The 16,698-nt window shown below is 42.7% G+C and overlaps 2 protein-coding genes across 3 annotated transcripts; both read left to right on the forward strand.

The window, feature by feature from the left end:
* Window positions 1-336: 336 nt before the first annotated feature.
* On the forward strand, window positions 337-2,535 carry Blos2 (biogenesis of lysosome-related organelles complex 1 subunit 2). Its single transcript, XM_080271406.1, has 3 exons — window positions 337-417; window positions 859-1,110; window positions 2,266-2,535. The coding sequence occupies exons 2-3, from the start codon at window positions 874-876 to the stop codon at window positions 2,533-2,535; spliced, it is 507 nt and encodes a 168-aa protein (XP_080127532.1). The 5' UTR covers window positions 337-417; window positions 859-873.
* Window positions 2,536-10,308: 7,773 nt separating this feature from the next.
* On the forward strand, window positions 10,309-14,273 carry LOC145398601 (ATPase inhibitor mai-2, mitochondrial-like). Of its 2 annotated transcripts, XM_080271408.1 has the most exons (4): window positions 10,309-10,371; window positions 11,009-11,147; window positions 12,979-13,071; window positions 13,947-14,079. In XM_080271408.1, the coding sequence occupies exons 1-3, from the start codon at window positions 10,322-10,324 to the stop codon at window positions 13,051-13,053; spliced, it is 264 nt and encodes an 87-aa protein (XP_080127534.1). In that variant the 5' UTR covers window positions 10,309-10,321; the 3' UTR covers window positions 13,054-13,071; window positions 13,947-14,079. The 2 variants fall into 2 exon arrangements, with proteins under 2 accessions (XP_080127534.1, XP_080127533.1); XM_080271407.1 differs by lacking the exon at window positions 12,979-13,071 and having other exon boundaries at window positions 13,947-14,273.
* Window positions 14,274-16,698: the final 2,425 nt, after the last annotated feature.

Genomic DNA, 16,698 nt, shown 5'->3' on the forward strand with positions numbered 1-16,698 from the left:
AAACTTATACACGACTTCTTTTACGACATATCATTTTGAAAAAAAATTGGTAAGTCATCGCACCATTTCTCATTTTCTTCAGAGTTGTACAATCGATTGTTTACAAACACATCACTAAAGGAGGAAACGTGATTTCGGATACGACAATTTTTGGCTTATCGGGTGATTGGAACTCTGTTACATCTTACCCTGAACATCATATATATTTTTAAAACCCAATAGGACAAGTGTGTAATGCTAGTAGCAATATAAGTAACCAAAATGTCGAAATTCATCTTTGGAGATCCATTAGATCGAATGAGTGTTGATGCCGAGATATCAGTGAATAGTGTTATTATTCATGTCTAGGAGGGTATCCTTTTTGTGTCTATTTTATTAAGCACTCGCCAGTTAACTTTTCCTTCGTGGGTTCATAAGGTACCGTTGTCTGATTTCATATACACTGCATTATGGATATGTTACTTGGTATAAGAAATACAGACTGTCATAATCAGGGTGGGAAAACTACTTGTCATGTGACTGGATGGTTTCATGATACACAACAAATGTTAATGTTTGTGTTTTAACTAGATTACTGATGATGATGTCGATGATGATTATGGTACTGACACTTTTAGGTTATCTTAAAGGTAGTGTGACTACTGTATTATCCTTAGGAATTGATGATGGTGATGATGAGACTGCCTCAGTTATTCTCGGTAGCTGGTGATGATGATGAAGCTTATAATATTAATGGAATGAGACTACATGTATTATCTTTAGCAGCTGATTATACTGAGTAAATATGATAAAGAAATGTGACTGCAAGTTTTCATCACTTAGTAAAAGAGATGATGATAATGAAAGATTGACTGACAGGTGTTGTGGTGAGCAATGGAAACGGACAACAAGGAAGGAGAAGCGACTGCCCCAACCACAAACAACCAACATCCGGATATCCTAGCAAGGGGATCAGCGGATGAAGAAGATCGGCTGAGTGGGTTTGGATCCCCAAAACATGGACCCACTCTCTCTACCAGCACCAGCAGTTTTGAGGCACTCGACCCTCATGACCCCAACCTTAGTCATCTTGCATCTCTTATGTTCTCCCATACTTCTAATTATCTTCAGGTGTGTGGGGGGGGGGAAAGGAACTTTTGGAAATACTGTAAGACCTTTTTTTTTTTTTTTTTTTTTTTTTTTTTTTTTTGACATATATCAAAGGCTTATGAAAACTGATAAAACACTAGACTTCAAGCAGTTGGTGCAATATGGTAAGTGTATTTCAGTTTCTACTTGTACTTATTTTCACCAATACTGTGCTCATATTTGGCCTCAGATTTTAGTGAACTTTGACGTACGAACTTTGGGGATTAGGTAGCAGCTGTCAGAAAGGGTTAAGCCTATAAATAAGGAGACTGTTGTCGCTGTTTGCTTGTATCAGCTTCATTCACCTGACAGTAGGTTTCCATGGTACCCAATCTCAGGCAGTATCCATCTTCATTCCCGTAACTCTGAGCTCATTTATGTTAGACCTTATCCCAGGTTTTCTTTGTTGTCTCTTAGCAGTCTGTCCTTCACATTCACACTCCCAGATTTTTTCACTTAATATTCATCCTTCATTTTTCCATAAGTCCAATCCTCCTCAGTATCCCCCTTTTCACCAAATGATTGAGATCCAGTAGCTGTATCTCAGAATGGATTAATGTGACTTGAACATTTACCTGGTAGTACCTGCCAGCTTATTTAATGATCAGGTGTAGTCATATAGTGGTAGGTGGTGGCGACGCTCATCCACTCACTTGATGTAGTGCTGCCTACTTCTTCCTTAGCCTTTATCATTCTTTTTCTGTGCCTGCCCTCCTCTCTTCCTATTTCTCCCATCTTTCATGTCACTACTTAATGCTTTTCTTTCTGTTACAGGTGGCTTTACATTTAGTGACAAGCCAAATGGTTTCCTGTAAGCCAAGAAACCATTTACAACGCTGGGTGGTAACCATATAACCAAACCATACGTGCTCCCTACGTGTCAAGTGGGGTGGTGGAGGGTTAGTGCCCCTCCCTGTAAAACAAATAACTCAGAGTCAAATGGCCACCCCGTACGGGATTATGGCGTCTGGCAATAGATAGATGGATAGTGTAGTCATACTGGATGGTCAGTTTGACTGGTAACAAAGACTCATTTCTGTCACATAAATATCATGAAATTTCATGCAAATGTGGCAGAATTCAAGTTGTGGGAGTGACCCAGTTTCATCAGGTGAAAACCAACTGACTATGTTTCAGGGTGAGTTGTCAGCAGTGCTGGAGGATTACACACTACTTGAGCAGATGAACAAGGCCACCATCACCAAGTATGCGGATATGCGGCAGATCGGGGGCAGTGTGAGCCGAGCCCTAAAGGACCTTAATGACAAGTACCTGGCACTCCAACCCTACCTCGAACAAATTGACCAGATTGAGGACAGTGTGACCAAACTGGAGGCAGCATCCTACAAACTGGATGCTTATTCAAGGAGACTGGAGGCTAAATTTAAAAGTTTGGAGAAAAAATAAGTGGATTATGGACTGAATTTGATTGTAGGAGACTGGAGACCAGGTTTAAAAGTTTGGGGAAAAAATAGGTGGCGTATAGACTTTTTTTTCTTTTTTTAAGGAGAAATGAGTGAAATGTCAAACAAACTAGATGCTTATTCTAGGGGACTGGAGGCTAACTGTAAAGGTCAGGAGAAAAATGAGCAAGTTATACACTGAGATGTAATACTAATGTTTGAAATATTAGTGTTTATGCCTAAGTATCTGTAGATGGAATATTTTTGTTTTATTTGGCAGTTTTGGCAAATTTACAGTGATATTGGGTATATTACAGAGTTTAATATAATTCTCTTACTCGTGACATGCACCTGTCACATAAGATTCAGTATGCTGTGTTGTATTATGTGTGCTTTAACTTTACCAAAAACACCTACTTTCCAGCTTGAATGTTGAAGTGTAGCAAAAGATGAATATTAGAAAATGGCGCTAGTCACAAAAATGTTGTGGAAAGGATGCAGACCCATTCTTTTATCTCATTCTGCTACTTAGTTGTAGGAAATCATCATATCCCCCCCCTTTCCCCCCCCCCTTCAGGTGGGCTAAGATAGATTACTGAAAGTCAGAGAAAGAAAAAGCTATATACAGTAGTGGGAGAACAAATCAACAGTATACCCAGTGAGATGGGCCACACACCCATTCATTCACCATTGATAGACACATCTGTCAATATGTAGCTTCATAATTACCTATCAGAGACAACCTGACAAGTCTCTGGTTAGAAAAGGGGCGACAAACCAGTGTTCTGCACTCCATACAAAATTCATCCATGCAGCTCAGTTCTTTGTCAGTTACCTAGTCTTGTCAGCTTCTATAACTGTTTCATGCACTCATTCATCATACCCATCCACCTTCTTCGTGGCCCACCAAACGTCACACCTTCAAACTCACCACCATATTCATACTCATTCTCTCACTAATACTATACCATCAAGGAATACACTTTTTAGCCATGTTGTCCATGGACTTCCTTACTCCACATCTTTCATGAATCAGTTATTTCTTATCCTATACATTCACTGCAGTCTGCAGACATTTCACTATAACCCCAGTGCCACTGCTGTAACTCTTGACTCTTTATTTTCATGCCACACCTAATTCTTACACTCATGTCAGTGTGGGAACTAAAACTCCTTCATACATTCCTCATGCAGCTGCCAATGCCTCCACAAACCCACAACATCTACTGCAGTACATGGCAGCACATCCACCCACACCGAGGAACATCAAAACAACACCCAACACACGATACCATACACAAGTATTGTCATCTCTCCCCCCTCGCCCACCTCAGACCAGCTTCCAGAAGCATATCCACACTCAGATCACTTGCCGCTCCATTCAGTCACTTAAAGACAACACACAGCTGCATGCACGGCCTCCTGACATCCACCCTTTGAATCCTATCTTCCTTGTGAGGACAGGGTCCACCCGGCCAGGCTCAGATGTGGGCACCATCCAGCCCTCTTAAGCTGCCAGAAGAGGCTGGATGACTCCGTCTCTGATGCCTGTCCAGGATGCAACACAGCACCCCATACTATTAAGTACATTATGGAAGACTGCATTGCACACAATCACCTACGCCAACAACACAACATACAGTACACTCTTTGAGAGCTCTGTGGGAAAACCCGGTCTCGGCCATGGCCTTCCTGAGGGACTCGGGGCTGTTCGGCCAGACTGCCTAGGGAACAACTATTACTACTACTACTACTGTCTCATATCAGGGCCTTCATGGCATTAGACACTTTCCTTCCCGGTGCCACAAGTGTTAGTGAAGACCAAGAGTTGTTCAGCTTATCAGTATGGGTTAATGATAATGAGATGTGAGATGACTGTGATGGATGGAAACTGATTTGGCAAGATGTGTGCTGGACACAAGTGTTAGGGTAAACCAAGAGTTGTCAGAGATACTTGTATGGGGTAAGGCTGAGATTATAAACAAGTGGCATTATATTGGATGAGGGTGAAGTGCTTGAAAGGGTACAGCAGGGAAGAAAGGTTGCTGGTTCTTTGAAAGCAGTGATAAGAAACAGGGAAGTGAGCATGGAAGTGAAAAAGTTATTGCATGACAGTATTGTGATACCAACTCTAACGTATGGAAGTGAAGCTTGGACGTTGTTGGAAGGACACAAGTCAAGAGTGAGAGCAGTGGAAATGAGTTATTTAAGAGGAGCCTGTGGAGTCACATGGAAAGACAGGCTGACGAATGAGGATATAAAGGAGCGTTGTGATGTGGATGTGGATGTGATAGGAAGCGTTATGAGGAGCACACTGAGATGGTTTGGCCATGTGGAGAGGGTGGAGGGTGAGAGACTGATGAAGAGAGTGTATGTGAGTGAGGTGGAGGGGGGAAGAGGGAGGGGGAGGCCGAGGATGAGATGGAGGGATGGGATGGAGAGGTATATGAGAGAGTGGGGTGTGAGTTGGGAGCAGGGCAGTGAAATGGCGGGGGACAGAGCGACATAGAGGCGATTTATTTGTGGCCACCCCAGACAGGATTGAGGTGTCTGGCAATAGATAGATAGATAGAACTGTACAGGATATACACAAAGAATATACTGTGCTGGAAATATGTAAAGAAGAGTGTACTACACCAAGTTTCTCAAGAGAATTTTTGTAGAAGTTCTTTGTTATAGTGAGAAAAAGTAGCAACACTGTTAATAACTGAGTGTTTTATGTTAACCATAAATAACTGTATCTCTCTCCATCCTTAGGTGGGAAAAAAAATCTGAATGATCTGTAAAAATTATTTAATTATTCATTAATATTTTGCCATGATTAAGTGATTTTAGATAAAGGAATCTGGGGGACACTCGACCCTGCCAAAAACCCTGGTTATATGGTTACCACCTAGCATAGTACAGTAAATGGTTTCCTGGGTTCAGGAAACCAGTTGGCTTGTCACTCAGTGTAGAGACCATAAGGTATCCCTACACTGAGTGAGTGGATGATAGGTGTCCCCATCTACCACAATAACACTTAGGTGCCGAGGGTGCGAGGTGTGAGCCTCGAGGGTAGGGTTGCGAGAGGCAGACCAAAGAAGACCAGGGAGAAGGGAACAGAGTGTGACCTCAGGGGTAAGGGACCGTATAGGAAGGCTGCTAGAGACAGAACAGCATGGAAAGCCACGATTAGGTGACCAAGGCTGATGCATGCAAGCATGTTGGAGCCTATATAAATGACATGATTATGTGCCAGGATGTGAATTGTGACTGCTTCATTTCTGGCTGTTGCAAGAGGAATGCAAAAATATATGAGTGTTTACTCTTGATTGTAAGTTTTCTAATTTCCTCTAACTCCTTCACTATAAGCAGTCCTCCCTAAGCTTAATATAATCAATTGGTGGCAACAAAATTATATATAAAAGGACTTCAGCATAATGACAGACTTAACTCCTTCAGTCCAAAAGTATATTTCACTATTGTATTCTTGCTTACTTTCAGATGACTATTCAGTTTTGGGGAGATCTTTTGAAGTGATGAGGTTATTGAAGGCTGTATCTGACTCCTTTAGTTCAAAATGTTTCTTGTAAGCTGAATAAAATCATCTGTAATTAAGAAAAATAAAGTGGAAAAAGCTTCATCGTATTAAGGGGGTTAAAGAAGCATGTGTCTATGCTATTCACAGTAAGAGATCTCTCCCTAAGCTGAATAAAATCATGTTAAGTAAAAATATAATTGAAGATCTTACCTCACTGAATGGATTAATGGGTAATGAAGGAGTTAACAGGAAAATACATTGATTAAAAATGACCTGTAATGTGGACTTTAAAGTATTTTATGGAATGCTCACCAAAGATTAGGCAGTACAGTACAGTACCTTTAACTGTATTTCATTATTCCCTTTCTGCCATCTTGGGTTACAGCTTCAGGAAGTGTTTGGAGGGTTTTCAGTTCTGCAGTGCCACATTGTGTGTTGGCTGGTCAGCTACCCAGAAATTTCCAGGACAATGGTTGCCTTGTACTGTATTGGGTCCCTACATCTTGAAGAGGGTAATGTGCACTGGCTATATGGATTTCCTCCCCTCCCCCAGAACATCCACTGCATTTCAGTAAACTATTTAACTGTACTACTGGCACTGACGAGGAACCTCTGCATGGCAGTGCTGTGCATCCTGGTTATCTGCGGCATTCATCTGAGAGCCAAACTTCTTCATATTTTCCTGCACCATGCCATGGGGAAGGACCCTGGCTGAATGCTTGTGAGGCACTGTCTACCACAAGGAGATGCTGGTTCCTCATATGATGTATGTAATGTGCTGTACTTGTATGAGAGCCCCACAGAAACAGTTGCTAACCTGTGGTTGATAGGTTTGCTTGGCCTGGTTGTATAGCTGGTTAAGGTGTTCCAGCTGGATATGGCCCAAGAAGGGTTTCAGTCCAAGGAATGGATTGGCTTCATTGCTCACATAAAGCCATTCAGCAGGAAGCAAATACCAGTATAGTGCATTTTTCTCAAACTAGGCAAAGATCGCTATTCCCCTTTAGCTCACTTGATGTCCAAGTGTAATCAGACTGAAGGATTGATATGACTGATAACCAAGGAGATACAATCCTACCTCATAACAAAGGCTCTTCGAATGTTATGCAATCATGACTTGGTATTCAAGTAGTGGGAGTGGCCCATCTTTGTCAGATGAAAACAAAAGTATATAGTAATTATCTCCACATTTACCTAATGATGGACTTTTTAAACAGGAGTCAGGTGTAGCCTCAATTAACTCCTAAAGATGACAAAGATTAAAAGTGCCAAGTTAAGATGGCTGAATTATAAAAAGATAAAAATAACCATCCATCCCTCATCTAATCCTATGTCGTCCCATGAGGAATGTAGGAGCCCGGGGCAAGGCAAGTGGGTCCTGACATTTAAGATGAGAGTGACCTGCCTCACTCATCCCTGAGTGGCATTACGTGAGCAATAAACCCCAACCATCCCTTGGATATAAACCTACACAGGCTCAATCCAACTGGAGCGCCTTAATTATCCACTAAACCACAAGGTGCCATAATTTGGTGATATGGTTACTACCTAGTGCAGTAAATGGTTTCCTGGTGTACTGGAAACCATTTGGCTTGTTACTCAGTGTTAAGTCACCCATAGGCAGAAGGAAAAGGTGTAATGCTAGGTGTTTTAGGGTCGGCTTCCCGTCCCTGTAACGCCTAGTGTGTAGCTGGGTTCTCTTTCTAGACTGGAGCTTAGACAAATAGGAGAGAGGCAGGACACAAAAACTCAAGGCAACAACCTAACACGTGTATTACTAAATTCTACAGTGGAACGAGTAGATGTCACGAATACAGATACACTAGACAATTATAATTCTTAGGCCTAGATATGGGTTATTAGTATTGCGCAGGATACTACTTAGGTCAAGGTCAGGTAGAGTGAATAGCACTTAGGGCAGAGGTTTATATATTATTATTGCAGGAAGTTCAGGTTAGATATTTGTGGAGTGGGTGGCACTGTTTCACTGTTGGTAACTATTACCTTAACACTGGGGTCTGGGTATGATCTTAGGATGATGCGGCGTTACTAGATGGTAGCGTATTCACTGTAATCGACCCGTATTTCACTGTTTGGCTGTGTTCACGGTTTCACTGTTGTTTTTATATACTCCACCACTTTTATATTGTCACTGGTGTTTTCTTGCACTGACTACCTTTATATGATTAATTCACTGTGCTGCCTTCATGTCACTATGCCACGGACACAGTGCTTTCACTGTCACTCCTTTCGGGTCTGGGCGTCATGGCGGTCAGGTACAAGGGCGGCGGAAGTGCCCCAGTCTCCCTACTGGTGGGGCTGGGTACCGCCGGGGACCTGTGTGTTCAGGGGCCACGGGATCATGTGTAGGGTCATCCTCTCTCATCCGGGGCTGCGGATGACGAAGGGCCCTGCGCTTTCGGGGCTTGGGGTGGGAGTATGGCCCTTGGGGCTGGGGCCGAATAACTGCCTGATCTTCTTGCTGAGGCGCATGACGGAGGACGAAGATCTCCGGCGTCTGGGTGTAGGGAGGTCCCACCCGAGGGTCCTGGGGACGGTCTGGAGGTCCCGAGGGCTACAGTCCCCGGTGTTCGGAGACGCCATCAGGAGGGGGCTGTGGCGTCGGCCTATGTTGGGGTCCGTCAGGTGGGTCCTCTCTGGATCCAGCTGCAGGGAGAAGAGCCCGGTGGAAGTCACGGAGCCTCTCCAGTACTCCTCCAGGCTGGGAGCTCCCTCTGGGTTGTAGGTTGATGAGCAAAAGTCAGCATCTGATGGAGGAGTGGCTACCGGCCATCTCCTGCCGTAGGGCCTGGCTACTGGCTGTGGCCTTCTGGGGGTGCAGCTGCAGGCTGTCGCTAAGGCCCGGCTACTGGCCGTGACCTGGGGAGAGGAGTGGCTACAGGCCGACTCAGGGGCACGTTCAGAGCGGCTACCAGCCGTCTCCTGATTCCCTCTGGAGCAGCTACAGGCTGTCTAGGTCATCTCTCGAGGGGCACCTTCAGAGCGGATACAGGCCGTCTCTCAAGGGGCACCTTCAGAGCGGCTACAGGCCGTCTCTCGAGGGGCACCTTCAGAGCGGCTACAGGCCGCCTGGTTAGGGGCACCACAGCAGTTACAGGCCATCTCCTGATGAAGGTGGGAGCAGCTACAGGTCGTCTCCTGAGGAAAGCAGAAGCGGCTACAGGCCGTCGCCTGACGAAGGTGGGAGTGGCTGCAGGCTGTCTCCTGTAGGAGGGTTGAGCGGCTACCGGCCGTCTCAGGGGTACTGACTGGAGCTGGAGTAACAGCTCCACCCCAATGTTGGTTGGGGACAGTTCGCCCGGAAGGTAGTCTTGTATTCCTGCTATGGTGGCGGCGGGTGAGCCCTGGGTCATAGGGGCACGCGGCCCGGACAGACTTATGTCGTTGTCGCCCTGAGTCCCGGCGCGCCGTCGGTGCTCCTCTGTGGGCTCCCTCTGGGGCTGTTAGGTGGCCCTCTGTGGCACTATACTGCATTTTAAAAGGAAAGATAGACAGAAGAGGGAATGTAAAGTCACCCGTAGGCAGAAGGGAGTGGAAAAAATGACGGAAAGTCAGAGGAGGAAGGAAGGACGAGATGGAATGGCAGATACCCAAAGCAGCACTACATCGAGTGAGTGGATAGTGAGCATCCCCTCCTACCACCATGACAAAATAACAAGATTGAAAAATGACATCTGAAGCCCTACTGCTTCCAGATATCGACCTTCTGGAACAGAGTACAATGCAAGAGTTTAATTCATCACACACACACACATACACACACACAAAATGGAGCCTTATTATAGTCAGCAGCTACATTTTCCAATAATATTGTACCAAACTATCCCTGTCCATGGTTGGTATAGACTACTGTAGCTTTCTGGTCATAATGAAGCCCCATGGTAGTAAAACCGAAAACAACAGACAGGAAAGGGAGGCTGCCAGTAATGGAGAAATAAGAAAAGCTTGTGGGGATGGGAAGCAATATATGGTATGATTATAAAAGTCCCTATTTATTTCACCGAATCAAAGGTTTTTGTTTATTTTTGTTGCAGAAACCTATGATAACGAATGTGCTAGAAGGTGTGGTGGTGCTGGTAACACTACAAATGAAATGAAAGAAATGCCACAAAGGATGAACGAAATATTTGTGGTATTAGCCTGAATTAAAGGGCCAAATATACGAAACATGATTTTTTTTTTCAGTTCATAAAACCCGCCTGGAGACTCAAGTTTTATTACTAGTGCAGACTACAGCACAGACAACATGGCGCTCAGGGCAAGCACAGTCTTCAAGCTTCGTTCTCCTTTAGCTTTGTAATTATCTGTTTTGTTTTGTAGCCTGAATTACATAACGGGATTTCAGTTATACACTTCCGGCTCTTATTTACAGTTGTGATTTAATGTGTGTCAGGCTGTTTGTATTTAATAACAGCATGACTGGCAGTTCACCGGTGTTATCGTTAGAAGTTGGAAATATCAAAGCATTTTAAAAATATAAGGTTATGGATGTCGCTTCTGTTAATTTAAATGTTTTTCTAGTACTAAGGGTAATATTAAGTCGATATATACCTTAATGGAAGGCTAAAAAGTTATGTTGCTTAATTTTTAGTGAAGTGACTAGGCTTATTTTGCATTGCGAGTAGACCCAGACTCTGCAGATAGCTTATTCTTGTTTGACCATCTTAAAGGTGTTAGGTATCTGTGTCAGGGTAATGCACCAGAGCTCTAATAAATATGTTTAGCAGTACGCAGCATTGACATGTTTGCAGATATGTGTAGGACATGAGTCAGTGTGAGCCAGGGTTTGGGGCATGTGAAGCGATGACACTGGATATACATTTAAATGAGCTTGGGGCCACAACAACAACAATAACAGTAAAACTGTTGTAGGTGTGTGTAGGAATTGGTTAGGTGGGGTACAACAAGGACAATAACAATGGTGTGTTTTTAGGTGTGTTCGGGCCATGAGTAAGGGTGAGCCAGGATCTGGGTCTGGTGAGGGTGGTGGCACCGGGGGCACCATTAGGGACGCTGGTGGTTCCTTTGGCAAGAGGGAACAGGCACAGGAAGAGCAGTACTTCCGCAAATTGGTAAGTTACAACACGAAGCAGAATTACGAGGAGGATCGTACTGTATCTTTATTAACCTTCTAAATTACATCCCACCTCCTCCATCAACTTTGTACTCAACACATACGTAAACACAGAGCCACCATGGCCATCCAGAGCTTCCAGCCAAGCAGCATCCTTCATGAATCCGCACTAGACATCCACTCTTCTGAAACCATCCAGTCCAGATGGACACGAGTACACCTAGCTACTCAGATTCTTCCTTGTTAGTGTACCAGCACAAAATTCAACGTGCAAGCAGTTCACTAGGCCCACGCTGCATTTCAACCCCCTCCCCCCCCCACACCACAGCTCGCCACACGTCACAACGCAGACAGTCCATTGATGTAACCTCAGACAAAATTTTCATGGAGCACCCAGCTAAAGGGGCCAGTTTCCAGCAGTGAATTGGGCTCACAACCATGGGGAGCCAAAGCAACAATAATGCAGACTTTTGAATTTGATTTTTCTGTCCATCTACCCATTGCCAGATGCTCCAATCCCGTAAGGGGTGGCCACAAACAAATCGCCTCCATGTCGGCCTGTCCAATGCTACTTCACTGCCTTGCTTCCACCTCACATCCTCCTCCCTTCCACCTCACATCCCCCTCCCTTCCACCTCACCTGCATACACTCTTCTTGTTAGTCTCGTGCTCTCCATCCTCTCCACATGGTCAAACCACCTCAGTGTATTTCTCCTAATGCTTTGATTGTTGCTTTTGATATATCCAAACAAATTTATTTGGCATAGTTTAAAGGAGTTCTGTTATTTGTTAAAGTTGTAGTGGTAGGTGGTGGCGACCATCATCCACTCACTTGATGTAGTGCTGCCTACTTCTTCCTTAGCCTTTATCATTCTTTTTCTGTGCCTGCCCTCCTCTCTTCCTATTTCTGCCATCTTTCCTGTCACTTATTGCTTCTCTTTCCGTTACAGGTGGCTTTACATTGAGTGACAAGCCAAATGGTTTCCTGTAAGCCAAGAAGCCATTTATTACGCTGGGTGTTAACCATATAACCAAACCGTACGTGCTCCCTTCGTGTCAAGTGGGTTGGTGGAGGGTTAGTGTCCCTTCCTGTAAAATAAATAACTCAGAGTCAAATGGCCACCCCGTACGGGATTATGGCGTCTGGCAGTAGATAGATAGATAGATAGTTTGTTAAAGGGTTAGTTAAGGCTTTGTAACCCCTTCATATTCAAAATCCCCCTAAACTGTATATAAGCCCTATTAGTGTCAAGAATATCCCAATTGTCATTGTGTTAAAACTTAGTAGCCTAAATTTGCTGATGGACAGTATTTTAAGAATAATAATTAATAGATGATGGATGGATGGATCGATATTAATAATAATATAGTACTGAAATAATAACATTGTTCTGTCCACAGTGGATGGGTAATACGGAAGTTACAGTTTGATGTCATTTTTCAGGATAATGTAAATATTTTGTTTATTCATAAATGATCAAATGACATTGCAATCTGTTCATTGTTTATACATTACTGTACCATGCATGCTGCTGTGTTCATTGAAGTTTGGCTTTTTTTCTTGTTAATATTGTACCAAAAATTCTTTAAATCTTTTCTGTCCACTAGTTTTTGTTAATATTGCCCTGTACCATAGAGTAGAATACAATAGAATCACAATTTGCTCGGCTTACTTTTCAGTAAATGCCATAAAAATCAGAACTGCTGCTGCTGTAGTTTTCAGTTAATACCATAGAATCAGAATCTATTTGGCTTATTTTTCATTTAGTACCATAAAATCACTCTTTGCTGCTGTTAATACACTTCAGCTTTGCATTGTTTGTGGCCAGGAAAAAGAGCAGTTGAAGGAGCTAAAGGAGAAGAAGGATGAAAAAAGCAAGGACACATCAAAATCTAAAGAATAACATTGCAACTTAAAAAGAGTAGGTGTCATGCAAGCTGTGTAAGATCTAGCATTCCTAACTTTTTGTATTAAATGTGGAATTAGTGTTAATGCTATTAGTCTAGTAGTTGTTGTGGTCCCTGATTTATCAGGACATGTACCTGTTGGACTGCAGGATGAATTTGCCCTCTCCTGCATTCCACCATCCTTTTTTCTGGGGATAGGGAAGGACTAGAGGGATGTTTGTGTGGATATATTGGTATCATTGTATGAAGACATTCCTCTTCAGCATCTGGTTTGTACTGTAATACGTACAATTCATTTAGCTTTATGATTTTAACATATGCTTTACTGTACTAAAATATTTCTTCTATGTATCAGGATAATTACTTGGCAGTTAAACGTGGTTTTGGAGACTTGGCATGTGTTTAGTACATGTTTCTTAGAGTATAGCAAGTGGGTTGGCTTTGTTTGTCATTTTGAAAATTGATGATTGACACTAGGATTTATGCTGTACTATACAGTATAATGTTTGTGTTTGTCAGGTTCATTTGTCGTTTTTAGTGTGTTAATGCCTGACGTGTTTTCATTTGATTGGTCATGTATTCATTCAGGAACAAAGGTTTGCCTATTGTTTCATTGTACCTACTTCACACATAGGGCATATGTCACTTTTCTCCTTGATGCACCATCTCAAAGAATAATCTGTGGCTTGAGAAACTTACCAGGCTTGTCTCGGCATAGAAGTGTACCTGTATTAGCCAATGGAGGAGAGTCTGAAATGGAAGAGGTGAAAACTAGGCACAGTTTTGTTCCCTGCTAGACATTGATGCAAAGTTTAATGTGCCATTTTGTTTTGAAGTATGACATATCTTTCCCATTATTGTGACTCCGTTTGTGTTTATTTCCTAACAGCAAAAACAGCAGCTGGAAAAAATGAGGTCTGGGCTCAAACAGGAAGTAGAGTTCCATAAGAAGCAGATCAAAGCACATGAGGAGGCTGTAAAGAGGCACGAGGAGCGTCTCAAAGACCTCAAATAAAGACTGATAGCATTATGCAACTGTGCAAGAGTACTTCATATCAAGCATGGAATTTTTATTGTTAAGGATTGGATTTAACATTATTTTTTTTTGTTCCCCTGTCAGGAATGTGTATATATAGCTTTTCAGTTTAAAAATATGAGACATGGAATATACTGCACTGTAAATACATAAACTACAACAGAAGGATTTTAATTTATCATCAGCACCAAGTGGAAGAATATGACACACATTATGATGCAAGTTCTGGTTCTAGAGGTTAGATATGTAGGATGTTTACTGAGCATACAATATACAGGTTACTTGTCAACTGAAATATATATGTGTAGTGCTTTCTTGAATGGTAAGACTGCAAATGAGCAGCTGAGAAATTGACTGTGAATTGAAGACACCAAGAGTTGGACCCAACTTTGGGACAAGGCCTTACAAAGTGCCCTCCAGGTTAAGGGACTGGAGTGGGATTGTGCCAAAATTCATGCGGGATGGAGATCCACTATCAGTGAATGACATGCAAGATGTACAAGGCTTTTCAAAATGAAACATATAGTTATAGTCGAGAATATTTGTAAATTCTGCATGGAGACCTTGGGGGTAGGAAACTCAGCAGGGATGTAGACTCAAGACTGTGATACAGTATTTGAACAGCAATAAGGTGACTAGACTTGTACATGCTAGCATTGTTCGTAGTCATAATCGCATAAGTGCAAGTTATTCATCAGGATTCTGCCCACAAATTCCTTCACTGTTACTGCCCAGGTTATGGAGGTACAAGGTTGCCCTTTAGAAACTGAAAGCAAATGCAAAAAGTAAAAATGAGTGAAAGTATCAGTTTGATAGGTAACAGTAGTACAAGAGTTTTAAGTAGGATAAGCCAGAATTCGGCTGACTAAATGAATTTCTGTGATAAGTAATTGATGTGTTGGGTAGTGTCAATAAGGAAGAAGAGCCTTTGGCAAGACAAAGGATCCTGCATGAATGTATGGATGCTGATAGCACTTAAATATATACACAAGCCATACCTCCTCTTAAAGAATCCTCATATTAAGGTTGGCTGTGGAAAAGCTGATATTTTCTGTTAAATGGAAGTTAAATCGTGGCAAATCCAGCTAATTACGTCCCAACAGTTCTGCCAGTTGAGAAAAGAGAAATTTAACATAACATTTGTAAAACAGTCTCAGCTTGGACTTAGTGCTCTGTTTATTTGTGGCTGAATGCTTCCTGCCCAAAAGTAATGATTGTGTGGATAGTTACTAAACCTGTAACCACACCTCACTCTCATAGTAGTACTGTGCCTCCCAGGGTTAATGCTAGTCAACACTAGTTCACAACCTCTACTGTATAAAATGAAATTATACAGCTACAGACTGTAGAAATTATCTTCATAACAGCTGCAAGAGTAAGCAGTAGAAAATGATGTAATCTGTATATGAAAATTCACATGGAAGAAAAAAAAAAAAATATACAGTACAGTAGAAGACAGGTGCACCGTAGCAAGTGGAATGGACTGGAGAAACCTTACAATATGGTATAGTCAGGATGCTGGTCTTGAGAAGGGTTGAGGTTATTACTGACACCTATGTAAATTAAATGCATATTTCACCCTTTGACCGCTAGAGGACCTCCACTGTCCTAAATAACTTACTATAAACCTGGATAAATTTCCAGGAATACCTATAGCAGTGAATACCGGGTATGTTTCAAGTTAGTGAACACTAGAATCTGTCAGATGAACACAACCTGTTCAGTTATTAAACTAATGAAGTGAACCAATCACAGTGAAGAGACTAAATGATTAATGTCACCACTGAGATACTGTAGTTGTTCATCCGACTCTATCTGGCCAAGCAGACTTGCCAGCCACAGGTAAACTGCTGTGGAGCCATCCTATAGATACACTACAGTACATACACCAGGCAAGATATGGGGCCCTCATGTGGTATACACTGCCTTGCCATGGCATGATAGAGAAACATGGGGAGGTCTGGCCCGCAAGTAGACACCACAGCTGTCTCACCCAGGGTGCACAGCACCACATGTAGACTCCCTTTCAGCATCTTCAAAGTAAATATGGCATATGCAGATCCCACTTTATCTTCTTTGAGTGTAGGGGTTTGAGTCCAGCCTGCTTCCCTTGATGGGAGGGGGGGGGGGAATGGATCTCCTGTCCCCACCCTACGGCAGGGTGACAAGTAGCAACATCCAGACCAATCCAATGGGTCAAAAAAAAAAAAAAAAAAAGCCCTGAGGAGTGTGGGGGGAAAAAAAAAAAAAAATATCCAACTGTCATTGTATTGATTTAATAATTATTGCAGATATACCTAAAGGTATAGCTGTCACTGTAGGGATTTAATGATTACTGCAGATATACCTAGTGGTGTACAGTAGCTGTCACTGTAGGGATTTATCAAAGCTATATCTAGTGGTGTACACAAACCTACCACTGAAGTATTCTAGCACAACAGTAATGCTGGAAAGGGATGTGTTCAGAGGGTGGTACCTACTGGATATACTGTACACTAACAACTGATGCCCACTATACATCCCGTAACACTATCCCCTGAAAGGAGGATGGTTGACTGTAGAAGGGCTATAGTACTTTAACCTGCAGTCCAGTAAGTTCGTTTCC

Source organism: Coenobita brevimanus, chromosome 46 (genome assembly GCF_032717465.1).
Source record: "Coenobita brevimanus isolate Jiangsu-jjx chromosome 46, ASM3271746v2, whole genome shotgun sequence".
Classification (NCBI taxonomy): Eukaryota; Metazoa; Arthropoda; class Malacostraca; order Decapoda; family Coenobitidae; genus Coenobita; species Coenobita brevimanus.